Raw genomic sequence first — 15,930 nt, 5'->3', positions numbered from 1 at the left:
TATCTTTACGAGCCGTATATCTATTACCCACACAGTCAATTTAGAATGCCCACCTGTGATCTACGACGGAGCAGGAGTAGGACTTTGTGCCAACTTGTGCGAAAGTGATACAGCTTGTACGGACACACAAAAATGCTGCCCTAACGCTTGTGGAGGGAGAGAGTGTGTAGTCGCTATTCCAGTTTCAGGTAGGCCTACGTTGAAGTGAAAAATCCTCATCATTTTACACCAAATATTTTCACGCACATTGTCAAAGCTTTGGTGGCGAGAAATGTCTTTACCGATTGCCAGGAGATCGCGGAGCAACCAATCAGCGTACATGTGAAGTATGTCATTTAGATATGACGATAGTGTGAGTCGAGTTGGAACAATCGTGTTAAATAAAGCAAGCAAATCATACAGCAAAGTTCACTTTCCACATCCTTTATTATATTTCTCTATAATTCCCATTATTTATTCCCAACCATACACATTTGATTAGTATAATAATTTGCCCCGTGAATATAATCATTTCGATGATGATGACGAAGATGATGATTGATGATGATGATAGTAATGACAATGATGATGACGACAATGATGATGAGGATAATGATACTGCTGCTGCTGTTGATATGATAAGTGGCGATGATTCATTGTGGCTGTCAACCAATCCACCCTTTTCATAACACTATTGCCACCGTTTTCTTTTAATTCCACAGAACTAAAAGATCACTGCGTTGATTTCTACCAAAATAAACATAAAGTTGGCGATTCCTATCTCTGTAGAGATGGTTGTAATCAGTGTTTATGCGGGGAGAGTGCAGAGGCTAGTACTCTCAAGCTTTGTCTTCCACGTAAGTATTTAGCTTTACTGTGTTCTTAATCATCTCTCAGATCTCTGGCTTAGATGGCTGTGGTCCTTACAAGAGCACGCAACCTACTTCTATTAAAACCAAACTTGTTGCACCATACATACCCTGTGATGAAATATTCTTCACATCATGTTGATGGACGTCTACTTCCACGAAGGGGCTTTCATGGCTCCTTGAAGAATCGGCTTCTGAACTCCATCATCCTTTCTTACAATGTGACCAAAGTAGCGCAATTTCCTCTCAATTATGTACTGTCTCAATCCTCGAGGCCAAGAAAGCAATAACATTCAGATACATTTGTATGGACTCTATTCTATATTAGTAGAGTGACTACTACATGTTTTTGATCACTGAAATCAATATTTAAAGAAGAAACTGTTTATTCTCCCTATATATGCATACTCATGGACAGGGGTAGACTTCTCCGTAGTCCACTTGCCAATTGTGCACTACTCTGGCTATTACATTTAAGCTTAAAACTCTGATTTAATTAATGAGTGCACAATTGATAGATTTTCACAACTGATCTTTTCAGTCACCGTACGCCCTCTGTTTGTTAGCTTCCCAAGTGGACTACTGACTTTGCCTTGAGAGTTAGGCCAATTTCTGGCCTAACTAAAATTGGTGATGATGTAATGCATCTTTAAAAATGAATCTGGCTTGTGATTGGTCGCCCAGATCTCGTTATTGTTTAAATCCTCCCGACGCGTACTGGTACCATTATAACTATACATGTACACAACTATCTAGGGAATGTGGCGCTTTTGTGCTGGTGGATGAACGTATGCATCTAGCGCGTATTGTACCACCATGCTTAGTCTTGTGGTTAGATTTTATTGATAAACAAGTATGATTGACAGTGTGTGAGTCCCGGGGTAAAGTTCTGCTTAAAAGTGAAAGTCCATAGTCGGTTTTTCGGATAATAAACTGGCAGATTCTAAAATTAGAATTGTTCAGTGTTGAAGTGTCATTATAATTATGCCATTATGATATGTTGCATTCAATAATATAAGCCTACGTAGCGCCTATACTTTACTTTTACTGTCACAAATATAATTATATAGCCTAAACTTTTTCATAACCATTTTATACTAGTATTTTGATGTAGGCCTACTAAATATCAGTATAATTTCGAGTTCAACTGAATGCGTTCATCATGATTAACAATATTTTTATTTATCAAAAATCGACTATGGCATAGTCTAGGACAGGGGTAATTTTGGGATGAATACCCACCTCATAGCTGGATATTGTTTCCCATCAGCCAATCGGGCTTCCTCGGTACTAAACAACCAATCCGATCTTGACCCTGTTATTTCATACAATATATATAAATTGTCTATGTTTTTTTTAAAACTAGCATCTAATATTATTTCCATTACTTTATCTTCCACTATTTTTAGCCGGACCATGTAACCCAGACCCATGTCAGAATGGCGGTGTTTGCAGCGTAAGGTTAAGGCGATTTTACACCTGCAGATGTCAGGAAGGTTATATCGGAAGAGTTTGTGACACAAGAGGTTCGTTAAGGATGACAATTAAATTTACATTATATATAATTATTAGCTTCAAAGTGTTATTTGTATTACTTACTAAGTTGCAGAGTCAATTTATATCAACCTGCAGTTTTAATGATTACGTCATCTTGAAACCTTTTTGGCAAGTAAATCGTTATTATAAGTTAATATCAAGATTTTCATCTGTCTTTTTCAATAATTTTATTCTGCAATACTCTACTATTTCAGTATGTACAGATTACCTTGGCAATGTATATCAAGAAGGAACTTCGATCACGTCTCGAGCAGACTGTGCTACCTGTATATGTCAAAATGGCGAGATTGTCTGCCCTGAATTGTCTTGTCCCAGTCTGCCTTCTCTTCCAAGTTCTCGTGATATAAACGGAGTTAGGTGTACTGGTGGGGACAGTACCCCTCCTGGTTGCTGTGAACCGATCAACTGCAACATAGGTAAACATTAAATAAAACCTTCCATGTATCTTTGTCCACTAATGATTATCTGCTCATGTGACACGATATAATAACGTCATGTGTGTGGATGTTTGCGTAAGAGTTGATAATCCGTTACCAAAAATCGGTATCATGAATTTTGGGAAGATCGCTGTATTTCCTAAATAACATAAGTAAATTCTATGATTTAAAAAAGATAGGCTATTGGTATAACAATCCATCCCCTGCACACTACTGGTCATCTAACAGCATTTCTGATTGTTTGATAACTTGAAATCCTCATTTCAATTGCCAATTATGACTAGGCTTTAAACTATTTATGGTCAAACGTGCATTATTTTGCAGATGATCTTATTAATACCCTCCTTGGTTGGTTTAAAATTGGACACAATATTCATTTTGGTCAATCAGCAGGTAGTTCTCATGGGGTTAATTATGATATTTATCCTTTTTGTCCTAACAAGTAAGCAACGGAACCCAACTAGCTCAGAAACATCCTGTAAAAATGGCTTCTTTAATCTATTATTTGGCTAAAGTTCAATTTAAAATAAAGGTTTATACTTAGTAATTTTGCCAAGAGTGTATGTTGGGATGTCAATTTCTCTACACCTGAATAAATTGTTTAGGAAAAGAAAAATGCATCTTTACAAAAGCTATTGTTCTTATTCCTAATTCAATGACCTGTATCTCAGATTGTTCATCACCAAGCAGTGTTCGTTGTGCAGCAAATCCCTGCGATGTGACTAGTTGTCCTGCATATCCAGACGCTACGTGTCTGCCAAGTTACTGTGGCGAATGCAGAGCAGTTTTCTTTGATGTATCGGGAAATGAAGTTGATTGTAAACCAGGTACATATAATATCGCCGTAATGTTGTCGCTGGGCAGGAAAAACCTCATAATGTAATTTCAAAGGTCAAGTGCAAAACCTCACATGTTACAATAAGTGGGTCCCATCTCGTATGTAACGATTTTGTCATTGTGCGTGGTATACATAAAAACTGTTAAAAATTACGAGGGTTTTGTTGGTTATTTGGTCATTTACAGACATTTAAGTAGTTTACAGTTAAAAGGGAAGTATCAAAAGGTGTGTCGAGGAGGCATTTTCCTCAAGTTGAAGTACAAAAAAAAAGAAAAGAAAAAAAAAAGAAGGAATTTGATAAAAACTGCACATGTGAGGTTTATGTAACAGGGACCCACTTGCTACATATGAGGTATTACATTTGGCCTTTAGAATTACATTATGAGATTTTTCCTACCCAGTGACGATATGAAACCTTATTCTTTCATGGGCAAAACTCGGTTTTTTTTAACAAATGTTATATTGCTTTGACATGCCAAACAATTGTAAAATACTGGAGCTAAATATTATATGTTTTATAAAGTATGTTTAGGAGAGTTCGTTTTCATTTTCAAACCCTCATCTCATAATACAACATCAACATTGGAAATGCCTCAACTCATCATCATCATCAGTTGGCTGCAGAGCAGGCGTCTACAAGGTTTTCCAACTAATGCAATCTTGGGCAAGCGAAACAATTTTGTTTGTCTGTAGCATCCCTTCATGTATCATTTTATGTATGCATAAATGAGTATTACATTGACCCCACGGCTCCTACACTCTGCTAGGGTCTGCTCCTTTTTTCGTTTTTGGCATACAGAATTAGTACCTATTTCCATCCATCCACTTTCCGACCCAACATATAGCATACTTATTATGTTAAAAGGGCATTTCGTGATCCACAACATAAGGCCCCCCCCCCCACACACACACTTTTCTCAAAAAAAAGTTGAGATTTTTTTATACCACTGGAAACCTCTGGCTACACAATGTTTAAGTACAAAAAGTTTCTTGTAGATTAATTCGTTTGGCAAAAATATTATTACGTTCTGGTACACCAGAACGAAATTACAACACAAATTCGGGAATAAGCATTTTTTTCGTGGATATCTACTGAAAAATGTCATAAAAAGAGTGTGCTAGGATCACCGAGGTTAAGGTAAAGAGATAGTCTTTTAATCACTAATCAAGTTCATAACAATAGAAGAATGGAAGTAAGTGTATAATAACCTTTCTATTCATTGTATTGGTATTGACATGATTGATGTAGTGTTTTGTCACGTTAGAATATCTCCTACTTTATCAATTATAGATCCAACGCCAGCTCCAGTTGAATCTGGGCCGTGTTACCCGAACCCGTGTATAAACGGTGCTACGTGTACCGTCAAATGGAGACTCTTCTACCACTGTTCGTGCCCACCTGGATTTAGTGGCAACCGGTGTGAATTCATGGGTGAGTATTCAGTGATTATATAGTAAGTGTATCACTCATACATACAGACAGCTCATTGGTTGATTATCATTCAGCCCGGGTCATTCAGTGGCTAGCAAGGTTTTCGAAACGGCGACGTGGTGTATTATAAACATGTGAATGTACTGACAAAAGCCTTGGTATCAATGTGGACTCACCGTTTTAAAGTTGCGAGTTAATTGTAATTAAATTTTAGTCACGGTACTATATAAACTCCTCAACAAAAGTTTGGAAAGTTTTTTCAAGCATATGTATCTCCAACTATTTGTGACATATTCATATCGTGTTGCATATCGCTGGATAGCTACAATACTCCCCTTTTGACACCCCATTTGAAACAACAACATTTTTCACGGCTGAGTACACGCCTTGTGAATGTAGTGGGGTCTCAAACAGAATTTGCCAAATTGATCAGTATTCTGTGCTCAAACAAAGCTAGCCACTAACCTCAATAGCGGGTGAAAAAATCACAGGCAGCCAAAATAGTCAGGCACCTTCTCCTCATGCTGCTCACCGACCTGGTTACACGTTACTGTGGGATAGAATTCCATTCTTCCACATGGATTCGTTGCAGGTCATTCAATGTGGTTGCCTATGGGCTTCTTTGGCACGCGCAGCACGATCAAGCTGGTCCCACAAGTGTTCAATCGGGTTGAGGTCTGGCCCCCGGGTCTGGCTTGATGGCAGGCCATTTTGACTCTACTCCCATATTCTGTAGGTAGTCGTTGACTACCGTGGCTATGTGGGGCGAGCGGTGTCATCTTGCATTAGGTCCCAGATTGTGAAGTTATGGGATTGCAGCTTGCTGCACAGAATAATGGTCAATTTGGCAAATTCATTTTGAGACCCCACAACATTCACAAGGCATGTACTCAGCCGTGAAAAATGTTATTGTTTCAAATGGGGTGTCAATGTAAAGGGCAGTATTGTAGCTATCCAGTGATATGCAACACGATATGAATATGTCACAAATAATTGGAGATACAGATGCTTGAAAAAACTTTCCAAACTTTTGTTGAGGAGTTTACTTCGTATATATTGCCTATATTGTGTTGTAAAATATGAAATATTCTTGAATTGTTTTTAATTTAAGTATGAGTGATATAAAGCAAATATTATCTATCCTAAGTTCGTGTAATGGTCGAAATATAACCACTTGACGAATGATGAACTGTATTGTTCCATTCCGGCTCGTGGAAACAATGGACAATCCATCGTTCATCATTGTATGGTTTTGCTTCTGATATATAGAATGTCCACCTGATATTCCTGAAGCGGTTTGCATCGCAGATCCATGTCAGTTTGAAACGTGTCCTAGTTATCCCGACGCTCGTTGTCATGGCAATTATTGCGGAGGTTGTAATGCCGTATTTTATGACGATAATGGAATTGCGGTTGATTGCGCACAACAAGGTACGAAACATATGCAGATTCATGAAAATATATATATCATTATATGCATTATAGTTGTAATTATCTTACGGAATTTCTCATTAATGGAAGAAGACGAGGGTACAAACCATCCTAGTACTAGTAGATCGGAAGTTCTGAATTTCAGCCTCCCATAATGACGGTGGTGTTGAAATACTTTGGAAGAGGCACGGAATTGAACAATTTCTATCAAATTCATGGGTGCCCCACCCACCAGCTACACGTATGCAGGGTGATTTTAAAATGAACTGTACCCAACTTCAAAAAATTAAATAAAATACTTACCGACATTTAAATAATTTGTGTTTGTAAGCTGTAACAGGATAGTATATTTCCTATTATTGGTGAAAAAATCATGTCTTTACCTCTAATGGTTTTGAAGAAAAGTACATTCTTAGAAAACACACCAAAAACGATATTGCACACGGATGAGTATTTTATTATAACTATCTGTTCTACAGCATTTTGCTCACTCAACTGCTCTCAGACACTTTCAGGTCATCATAAATTGCGCATATTTATTTAAAGATGAAAATAAGATGAATTGATAAATAAATTAAATTTAGATACTTACCGACATTTAAATAATTTTATATTGCAAGCTGTAATAGGGTAGTAGGTTATGTTTCCTATTATTTGTGAAAAATCAGGTTTCAATTACGAGTGTATGGATATTTTTGGTGTTGGTGTTCTGAAAATGAATGCATTGACTGATGCGCGCAATATTCGCACTGATTAAGCCATAATCGAGGTGAATGTTGGTCCAAAATATTGTTGATTCCCCTATTTTAGAGTGTAGACCCTCTTGATTATTCTTTCTCTTAAAAATTGAGTAGTTTATTATTTTGAAAATTCACCTACAAAATTATAAATACTATAAAACTACGAATTCACCTATAAACTATACATAACTTTTATCTTACAAAGCTACCAGCTGTCAAATAACGTTATTATTCACAAATGCATTAAACAAATACGACGTAGTTTAATGCTCAGGAGAAACTTGATACTATTATAAAAAATATTTGGACACCAATTATGTCTGTAATTGGTAATTTAATTGAATTCTAACAATTATGGACGCGTTTGTAATAAAGCGTTTTAGAACCAGGAACTCTGGAGTGGTACCTCAAAGCGCAACATCCAGAAAGTTAAGGGGGTCAAGAGAAGGGCAACTAATTTCATTTAAGATTATCCTGAGGCCGAGCATAAAGAAATGTAAATATAATCTCGGATTATATGACATCAATCTAGATGATTATGTAGTTTTTAATGGTATACAAAGACCGTCCCACCACCAGATTTTCCTCTGATCCTTTGTTACTGGTAAATTAGCTTTCTAAAACTGCATGCCATAAGATGGGATTTTTACAGCGTATGGTGCACATTTGAAACCAGCTCTCTAGTATTATCAGATCCACACATTCTGTTGCTTCAATTTTACCAGTCCAAATTTGCTCGCACCTTTGATGCAACTTGTGTTTGCATTTGTAATTGTCCAAATCCCTTTGATTTATTTCTGTGCCAGTGATAAAGTGTTATAAATGAATAAATAATTTATACTATTGGTAAAGTTGCTACTGAACTTCTTGGAAATCCTGATGCATATAATTATTTTTTCTATTATCTGGAACTGTTTTTTCTATTTTTTTTGAAAAAAGTTCCTCCAGAACCTCTTGGCAATCCTGGAGAATGTCCACCGACAGAAGGTGACGGAGGTTTCGGTATTTGTTCAAACCTTTGTCAGGATGATAGTGTCTGCAGTGAAACTCAAAAATGTTGTCCAACAGCGTGTGGAGGATCAAGTTGTATGGAAGCTATACAACCACAACCCCAAGGTAGGTAACAAGATGAAAAAATGTACGATCATAAGCAATTTAGTGAATTGGAAAACCGTAGCGTAAATCTATTATAGCAAGTTTACACAAGCGGAATAGTATTTAATGCAACTACAGCATCTCATTTAATAAAATATCTTTTACAGCTCCAGTGACACCTCATTAGTTTCCCTGGACCTTTGGATCTATTGCAATAGCCTGTTCGAAGTATGGCGTACACAAAAGGAGGGCAGTGTTCAATCTTGGTAAAAGCAGGCAAATTCAAAAGACTTGACCCACTTCGTGCAGCGCTATCCTATTGTGTCCGCCATATCTCTAAAAGGCTAATAGCGTTTTACTTAACAAAATCAATACAACAGTGCTACTTTGCTTGGCCCTTCAGTGAACATTGACCGAATCATACCTAAGACAATAATACCGGTATACATGAGATATTACGGGAGGCTGTTGGAATAGATAAGATAATACACGATATCATCCATTTTTGTCAAGCATCATTGTGTAATTATTTTTGTATTATTTTGTTTTGCACAAGGCTGCACTGATCATAAAGGCAACCCGAAAGTGGAGGGTGACAAGTGGCTTGGCCAGTGCGGCGAATGTGTTTGTACTTATGGTAACTCCATCTGTCCAGTAGCATTATGTGCTCCAGCTCCTAATCCTAATTGTCGAGTCAAGGAAGACCCAGATGCATGTTGCCCGTCTTACATTTGCGAGCCATCAGGTTGGTATCTCAAACCCACATACTATAAATCGGAGCCATATGTAAAAAAAAAAAGTGCTCAAAGGCCGTGATTAGTTCGTAGAGCGTAACAGGCAGGTTGATTCAGCTGGTGCCTTCACCGGAGAAAGTGAATCGCAGAAAATTACGAAAAGTGGCTGTACTTTTTTTTAAGGCGCCTATGTTGTAAATAAAGATACTATTTTGCGCAGTAAAGTTCATTACATTGAAGGAAATCTCAAATGTCGAATACTCATGTAAGCTTTTATTTTTATATTAGATTGTCCACCCGAGGTTCCCGTTGTTGCATGTGCAAAGGACCCATGCGTTGTCAACTCTTGTGCCGCTGATCCAACAGCTCGTTGTGAAGCGAACTACTGCGGCGGCTGCAATGCAATCTTCTATGATGAAAATGACCTTGAAGTTGATTGCAGTGCAGTAGTTGGTAAATGTCTCATTTTGTCCAGTTTTTTTAGGATAGTGCAATTTATCTTATGTTACTTATATTAATTTTGGCATCTTTTTCTCGATAGTCAAGGAACTAAAAGGTCACTGCATTGATTTCAACCGAAAAAAACTCAAAGTTGGCGATGATTCCTAGAGATGGTTGTAATAAGTGTTCATGTTGGGAGAGTTGGGAGGCTAGTATTATTATGTCCAACACGTACAAGAAAGACAAAAAAAAATCAGTCTATTTTTGATCAGCTTTGAGCACTATTTAATTTCTAAAAGTTTTATTTATTTATTTAACGCACGAATGATTTAGAGGGAAAAGAAAAATCACGCATCTCACTCTTGCACAGTTAAACATGAAATTACAAATGGAAACATAGCATGCATAGGCAGATAAACCAGAAAAAACACCTCCGGACAAACCTTCCTTTGCGGGGACCTGAACCCCAGACCGCTCTAACCACTGAGCTACACACACTGTTCTTGATAAATATGACTCAAGTATGGTACTTATGGATATGAGCAGTCAGGATAAACAGTATAAACAACACATAACACACCAGTGTATGAGATCAATTAATGATACTTTGATTATTGTTTCCATTATCTGGAACTGATTTATCTCTTTTGTGACAAAAGTTCCACCAGAAACTCTTGGCAATCCTGGAGAATGTCCAGCGACAGAAGGTGACGGAGGTTTCGGTATTTGTGCAAACCTTTGTCAGGATGACAGTGTCTGCAGTGCAACTCAGAAATGTTGTCCAACAGCTTGTGGGGGATCAAGTTGTATGGAAGCTATACAAACCCAACCACAAGGTAACGAATCATTCTAAAAATAATTTAAAAAGAGCCTAGTATGAAGAAACCAATGTACATATTTAACATTGTTGGTGTCGCAAAGTGTCAAAGATAATGGCGAGGAGTTGGAAGGCACAAGACGAGGGAGAGGAGAAGGGCGAACATCGTGTGATCGTTTAGTAGTAATAATAAAATAGTTAAGGTTGGTAACTATTTTAACTTGTTGCGATGCGATTTGGTAGTTCACAGCATCTTGCGAATGGTAGTGAGCTTTGGCAAAAATTGCATTGATCATTTCATAGAAAGTCTGTAGAAGGATTCAAATATGATAGATATATTTTTTAGGTCCCGTGGTTCTTGAGTTATGTTGTAAAGAAACAATAACACTTTTGTGAAACGTACATAACTCAGTAACAACAATAAATCAAGCAAGTTTTCAAAGTATATGATTGTAGAATGAACTTTTGCCAAGCATCAAAGTGCAATTTTTCAATAATATATTGATTTAGAAAATGAAAATGGATATTTTGGCTGCTTCGACAATACCGCGTGTACCCTTAAAGCTATATAGACTTTCTTTCTAGATGTTCCTCATTATTTTTCGATTAAAAAATATTTTAATACATGCACACATTCATCCCGCATAAACGAACACGATCTCCTATACACTCCATACATACATTCAGGAGCGTCTGATGACAACGACGATGATGATGTTGATGATAATAGTGATGATGATGATGTGATGATGATGACTGTTACCCGTTTTCTTTCAATGCACATAACTAAAATATCATTGCGTTGATTTCAACCAAAATAAACACAAACTTGTACTCGCATTTTATTTTCATATTGTCCACACTTTTTTTACAATTACTATAACGCAAACAAGAATTTGTCGTTAAAAAAAGATAAGTTCACCGATCAGGTGCTTTGGTCTAACATTCAATATTCATATCTAACCTACTCTGCACTTATTCGACAATAAATAAGTGATATGAGGAAAACTCTGGAAAACAATATTTTTTAAAAACCTCATTTTGCATTTAGTTTTTTAAGCCACCTCGAGAGCCACCTACAGGATCTCGTTTTGCATTTCGTTTGATTTCTATAATGAAGTGTCACCGGGTTTGAAGAGATAATAATAACAAATCTAAACACCAGTAAATTTACCACATCACGACCAAGCTCACATTGGGCGCCCATTCCTTTTAAAGGAATATTTATTAAGCCACCTACTAGGAAACAAATTTGGCTATAACTACGAAGAAAATTGTATCTTATCACAATAAACAAAATAAATACACAGCTTGCTCTTGCTAGCTTTTGTCAGAGTCAGGGATATGTATGAACACCAATATTATACAGGTTTATAGGCATACACATGGGTTATTACAAGAGTCAATAAACATATAGCTAACATTCAATTAACTATAAAGTATAGATAATGGACTTAGTTTTGTGCAATGTAGTAATTTTCTGAAGTAAATCACTTGCTGCACAGTTTCCTATACAGAATGATATGTTTACTTTGTAATCAGGCCTGGCCATGACCCTGCTAGTTTTGATTAACCAATCAGTTATGTGTATTGTCAGCATGTGATGGCTATAAGCCAATTGCAAACATGTTTCTAAAAAAGGCTAAAAAATTGCTACTCCTGCACAGACTCTTTTCCGGGTTAGGGCTAATTAGTAAGTTGTCATGTGTGGCAAGATTAGATAAAGGCATACAAACTAGGGTATGAGATATTAGGAATTATTTCCTAGACTTTTAGCCACAGGGCTGGTGGGCTGCAATACCTATTCATGACACAGGATATGTAAGGGATAAACTGTGCATATGAGATGTGGGGGAAAGTGGCATCATTTCACTGCCGTGAAAAAACATATAAATATCCCAATTTCAAACTTTCCGTTTCCCTATGCAACAGTGCACGATTACAGGCAGTGTTTCCGCCGGTATTTATGCCTGCGATTGAATGACTGTCGGATTTCACGCGCCACGTTTAACTCGAACGCTCAGATCAGAGTAGGCCTTCGAACGAACCATTGTAATAATACAACGACCAGGCCTAACGACTGAGCGACCAACCAATACCACCCATGCAACTCCGGATCCCAACCTTCCAATATCTTTGACACATGCAGTGCATATACAATCCAGTCTTTCAAACTGTTATGTGCATTTGTTTATAACAAATCGTCACCGGCTTGTATTGGTAACAAAATCACATAAGACTATTATAAAACTAGAGTTTAGGTCCGTTTTAGAGTTTGTTAGTAGAAGTTTCAAACATATTGTGTTTGAAGCACATCAGACCAATCTAGTGCAAATTTGACAAATATATGAACAAAACTGTATACAAATAATGTATAGTAAATTTCAAAAATATATAATAATATTTTAATAATTTATTGATTCCTTTTAGCTACTAAATGTCAAACACAAGCCAATGACGCCGGACCACCACTTCCAGGCAAATACATTCCGCAATGTACTGAGACTGGTGAATTTGCGCAAAAACAATGTCATGGAAGTATTGGACATTGTTGGTGCGTCAGTGAAAATGGAGAAGAGTTACAAGGCACAAGACGAGGACCCGGAGAAGGAGAACCAACATGCGAGCGTAAGTATTTTGCAGAGGCGTATATATGTAGCAGCGTGATTCACATCTGAAAAGGGGAAGGGGTTGCTAGGCAACCGACGGTTGTTGCAATTGTTGAATAATTCATTTTGACGGGGCATGCGCTCCTCGTGTGCTATATATATATATATACTCTTCATGTATTTTACGAATGTTAAGTCTACAAATCGTTTAACACACAGATTTGTGAAGATTTCTTATACCAGGTTATCACAACTAGACATGAATCGAACATGGATATTGAGCTATGAATCAGTTACGCTTTGTGACTTATGGTACTTATTGAGAAAACTTAATTCGAGAGTAAAGCTTACCAATTATCCGGAAGAATTTCTCTGGTCAAAAATTGGACAATGTGTTACTTAATTCCCTTTTCACTTTAAAATACACTTACAGAAGGCTGCACTGATAGAGATGGCAATCCTAAGACTGAAGGCGATACATGGCAAGAACCATGTGGTGAATGCGTCTGTGTCAACGGCAATGCAATCTGCCCTGTAGCTAGCTGCGCAGGTCCATCGCATGCTTTTTGTACAGTTATCGAGGATCCAGACGCATGTTGCCCATCTTATTCCTGTCCTGAAGGTAATTAAAAAAATGAGGTTGCTTATCATAAAATACCATGACTCGATCTTTCACGTGGAATTCTGATCGTTGTAGTTATTATTAACGCACCTATTCGGTAGGTGTGCAAGACGAGAAATGTCGTTTTCACATGTACAAATACTATCATGTTGCATTCTTTCTTTTTTATTTCGTCTAAGGTTGTCCTGATGGCGATAAATTGCGAGCGGTCGGCGAATACTGGAAGTCAGATCCTTGTACTCCTCGTGTGGCTGCGAGAAGCCACCCCGTACAACACCTGGTGAAACCATCTACCCATTAGTATGTCTACGACCAGAGTCGTGTCCACAGTATCAGTTGTCTACTGGATGTAGCTATGTGCCACCAAAAGAAGATCAATGCTGTGGAAGTGTCCAATGTCCTGATGAATATGTTGGTGAGCAAACATTATCTGAGTCATTAAAACTGTTACCACATCCACAAACGCTAATTTTGTGTAATAGAATTAGCATGACGAGTCACACACCCCAAAATGAATCCTGCCTGTGGCGAGAAGTGCTAGAGTGGTAATCAGTAACGTGCATACCCTCATAACACTGGTGTGCCAAGATTTCCCTCCACATATTTGCGTATGCCGGTTTGGGGATTAAGAGTTTTTTTCGGGCATTTTCTAGCGAGGTCTGTTTTCGTTGGAATATCAGTCCAGAGAAATGAGATGAATCATACGTGTATGTTTCATATTAAACATTCAACAAACAACATTGTTTGGATCGTAAGTTAACGTATACTGAGTTTGCATCTAAAAAGGGCATTAAAATCACAATGTGGAGAGGGGTGAGAAGGGTTATTATGGAAATATGTATTAATATGAATGCAAAATAACCTATTACTCTAAAAAAAAACCCTCAAATTTCAAATGAAAACGGATGGTATAGTAGCTTATAAAGATAATAATATTATTGAGTGTGTGAACTTTTAGGTTCTATTTAGAAATGGGAAGACTTGTGAGAAGTACACTTTATTCTAAACTTATGTTGGTACGTAATATCGTTCTTTTAATCTACCCTTTCACAGAAAATATGCCATTTATATATTATTTTGTAATGAAAAGCTTTCTAAAAGGTGTCTTCAACGTTGTGATTATTAACAACTTAATTGTAACGTTTCATCTGATATATCATGTGCTATCGTGTATTACAGAGTGTCCACCAGAGTCTCCACAGGTAAACTGTGTCGTATCTCCTTGTCAGACCTCCTCATGTCCAGCTGATCCTACGGCTACCTGTCTAACAAATTATTGCGGCGGCTGTAACGCTTTATACTACGACAGAAATGGGATTGAAATTGACTGTTTTGCATCAGGTAAACTTTCTAAGTTTTCTAATGTCACAAAATGAACACGCTCTTTTGTCACTCTGTTAATTAGTCATTGTATATGTAAAGCTGCATTTTATACTCAATCACGCTTGCCGAATTGCACGCATTCGCATGTATTCCGCTGCCACTGCCACGTCTACAAGGGCGCGCCCGTAGTGCACTTCCTCTCAGCACTTTGATCATCCCCTAGCATATTCCCATTTCACCTGGATGGGGTGAGGCAAATAAATGGCACCGCCGGGGTTAGAGTCCGTAATCCTCCGATTGCGAGTCAGAGCCAATACTGTGTTTCCTAAATTTATGTTAGAATTAACCCACGATTGTATTTTCTCAAGTAACCTAAGGAACCGTGTATAATTTAGTCCTATAGCACTATTGGTGCCCGGGTAGGTACCAATGACTCTTTCTATCATGCCCTGATGATGTAATAATTTGTATCAAGCATAATAATTAACATTTGCATGTTATTGCATTTCATTTAAATCAAAAACAAAAGCACTATACAAATGTTCAGGGTACGACAGAAAGAGACAACTTTACACGGATAGCACCCCGGATAGCACTATAGGACCTAATTAGATGTGCCTATCTCACAATGTCTTGCTTCATTCAAGCATTGAAAGTGACTTTCAGATTTTGTATTGGTTCGCAAGCATTTCCTCCCAGATTTGGAATAAAAAGTGCCCCTGTCCTTATTTAAAGTAAAACGGTTACTATAGACCGAGTTCTAGGGCTACTGCGGCCACGCTACTGTTGCCCCGCTACTGCGTCCCGTGTTCCACTCTCCCTTGGCCTCAAGGAAGAACAGATGATTAATTGTGTTGGGACACTCCCAGGTTAAAGAAGAAATAAAACAAAACAAACAAACAAAAACTGTAGCACAATTAAACATGAAATTACAAATGGAAACATAACATGCATAAGCAGATAAACCAGAGAAAATACTCCGGACATACCTCTGTCTTTGCGGGGA

General features: G+C 37.6%; 1 protein-coding gene across 1 annotated transcript in view; it reads left to right on the top strand.

Annotated features, from left to right (window-relative positions):
• The window catches only part of LOC140170935 (uncharacterized), a 104,932-nt gene that overhangs the window by 55,745 nt on the left and 33,257 nt on the right, over positions 1-15,930 (top strand). The window contains exons 34-49 of the mRNA XM_072194131.1: positions 36-188; positions 702-836; positions 2,258-2,374; positions 2,600-2,821; positions 3,514-3,669; positions 4,972-5,112; positions 6,382-6,543; positions 8,223-8,399; positions 8,935-9,123; positions 9,401-9,565; positions 10,213-10,389; positions 12,801-12,998; positions 13,413-13,601; positions 13,677-13,698; positions 13,808-14,016; positions 14,781-14,942. Coding sequence (XP_072050232.1) covers positions 36-188; positions 702-836; positions 2,258-2,374; positions 2,600-2,821; positions 3,514-3,669; positions 4,972-5,112; positions 6,382-6,543; positions 8,223-8,399; positions 8,935-9,123; positions 9,401-9,565; positions 10,213-10,389; positions 12,801-12,998; positions 13,413-13,601; positions 13,677-13,698; positions 13,808-14,016; positions 14,781-14,942 — 2,574 coding nt within the window. The remainder of the gene's footprint in view (positions 1-35; positions 189-701; positions 837-2,257; positions 2,375-2,599; positions 2,822-3,513; positions 3,670-4,971; positions 5,113-6,381; positions 6,544-8,222; positions 8,400-8,934; positions 9,124-9,400; positions 9,566-10,212; positions 10,390-12,800; positions 12,999-13,412; positions 13,602-13,676; positions 13,699-13,807; positions 14,017-14,780; positions 14,943-15,930) is intronic.

This window comes from Amphiura filiformis, chromosome 15, assembly GCF_039555335.1.
Source record: "Amphiura filiformis chromosome 15, Afil_fr2py, whole genome shotgun sequence".
Lineage (NCBI taxonomy): Eukaryota > Metazoa > Echinodermata > Ophiuroidea > Amphilepidida > Amphiuridae > Amphiura > Amphiura filiformis.
This window is presented reverse-complemented; position numbering and strand designations above follow the sequence as displayed.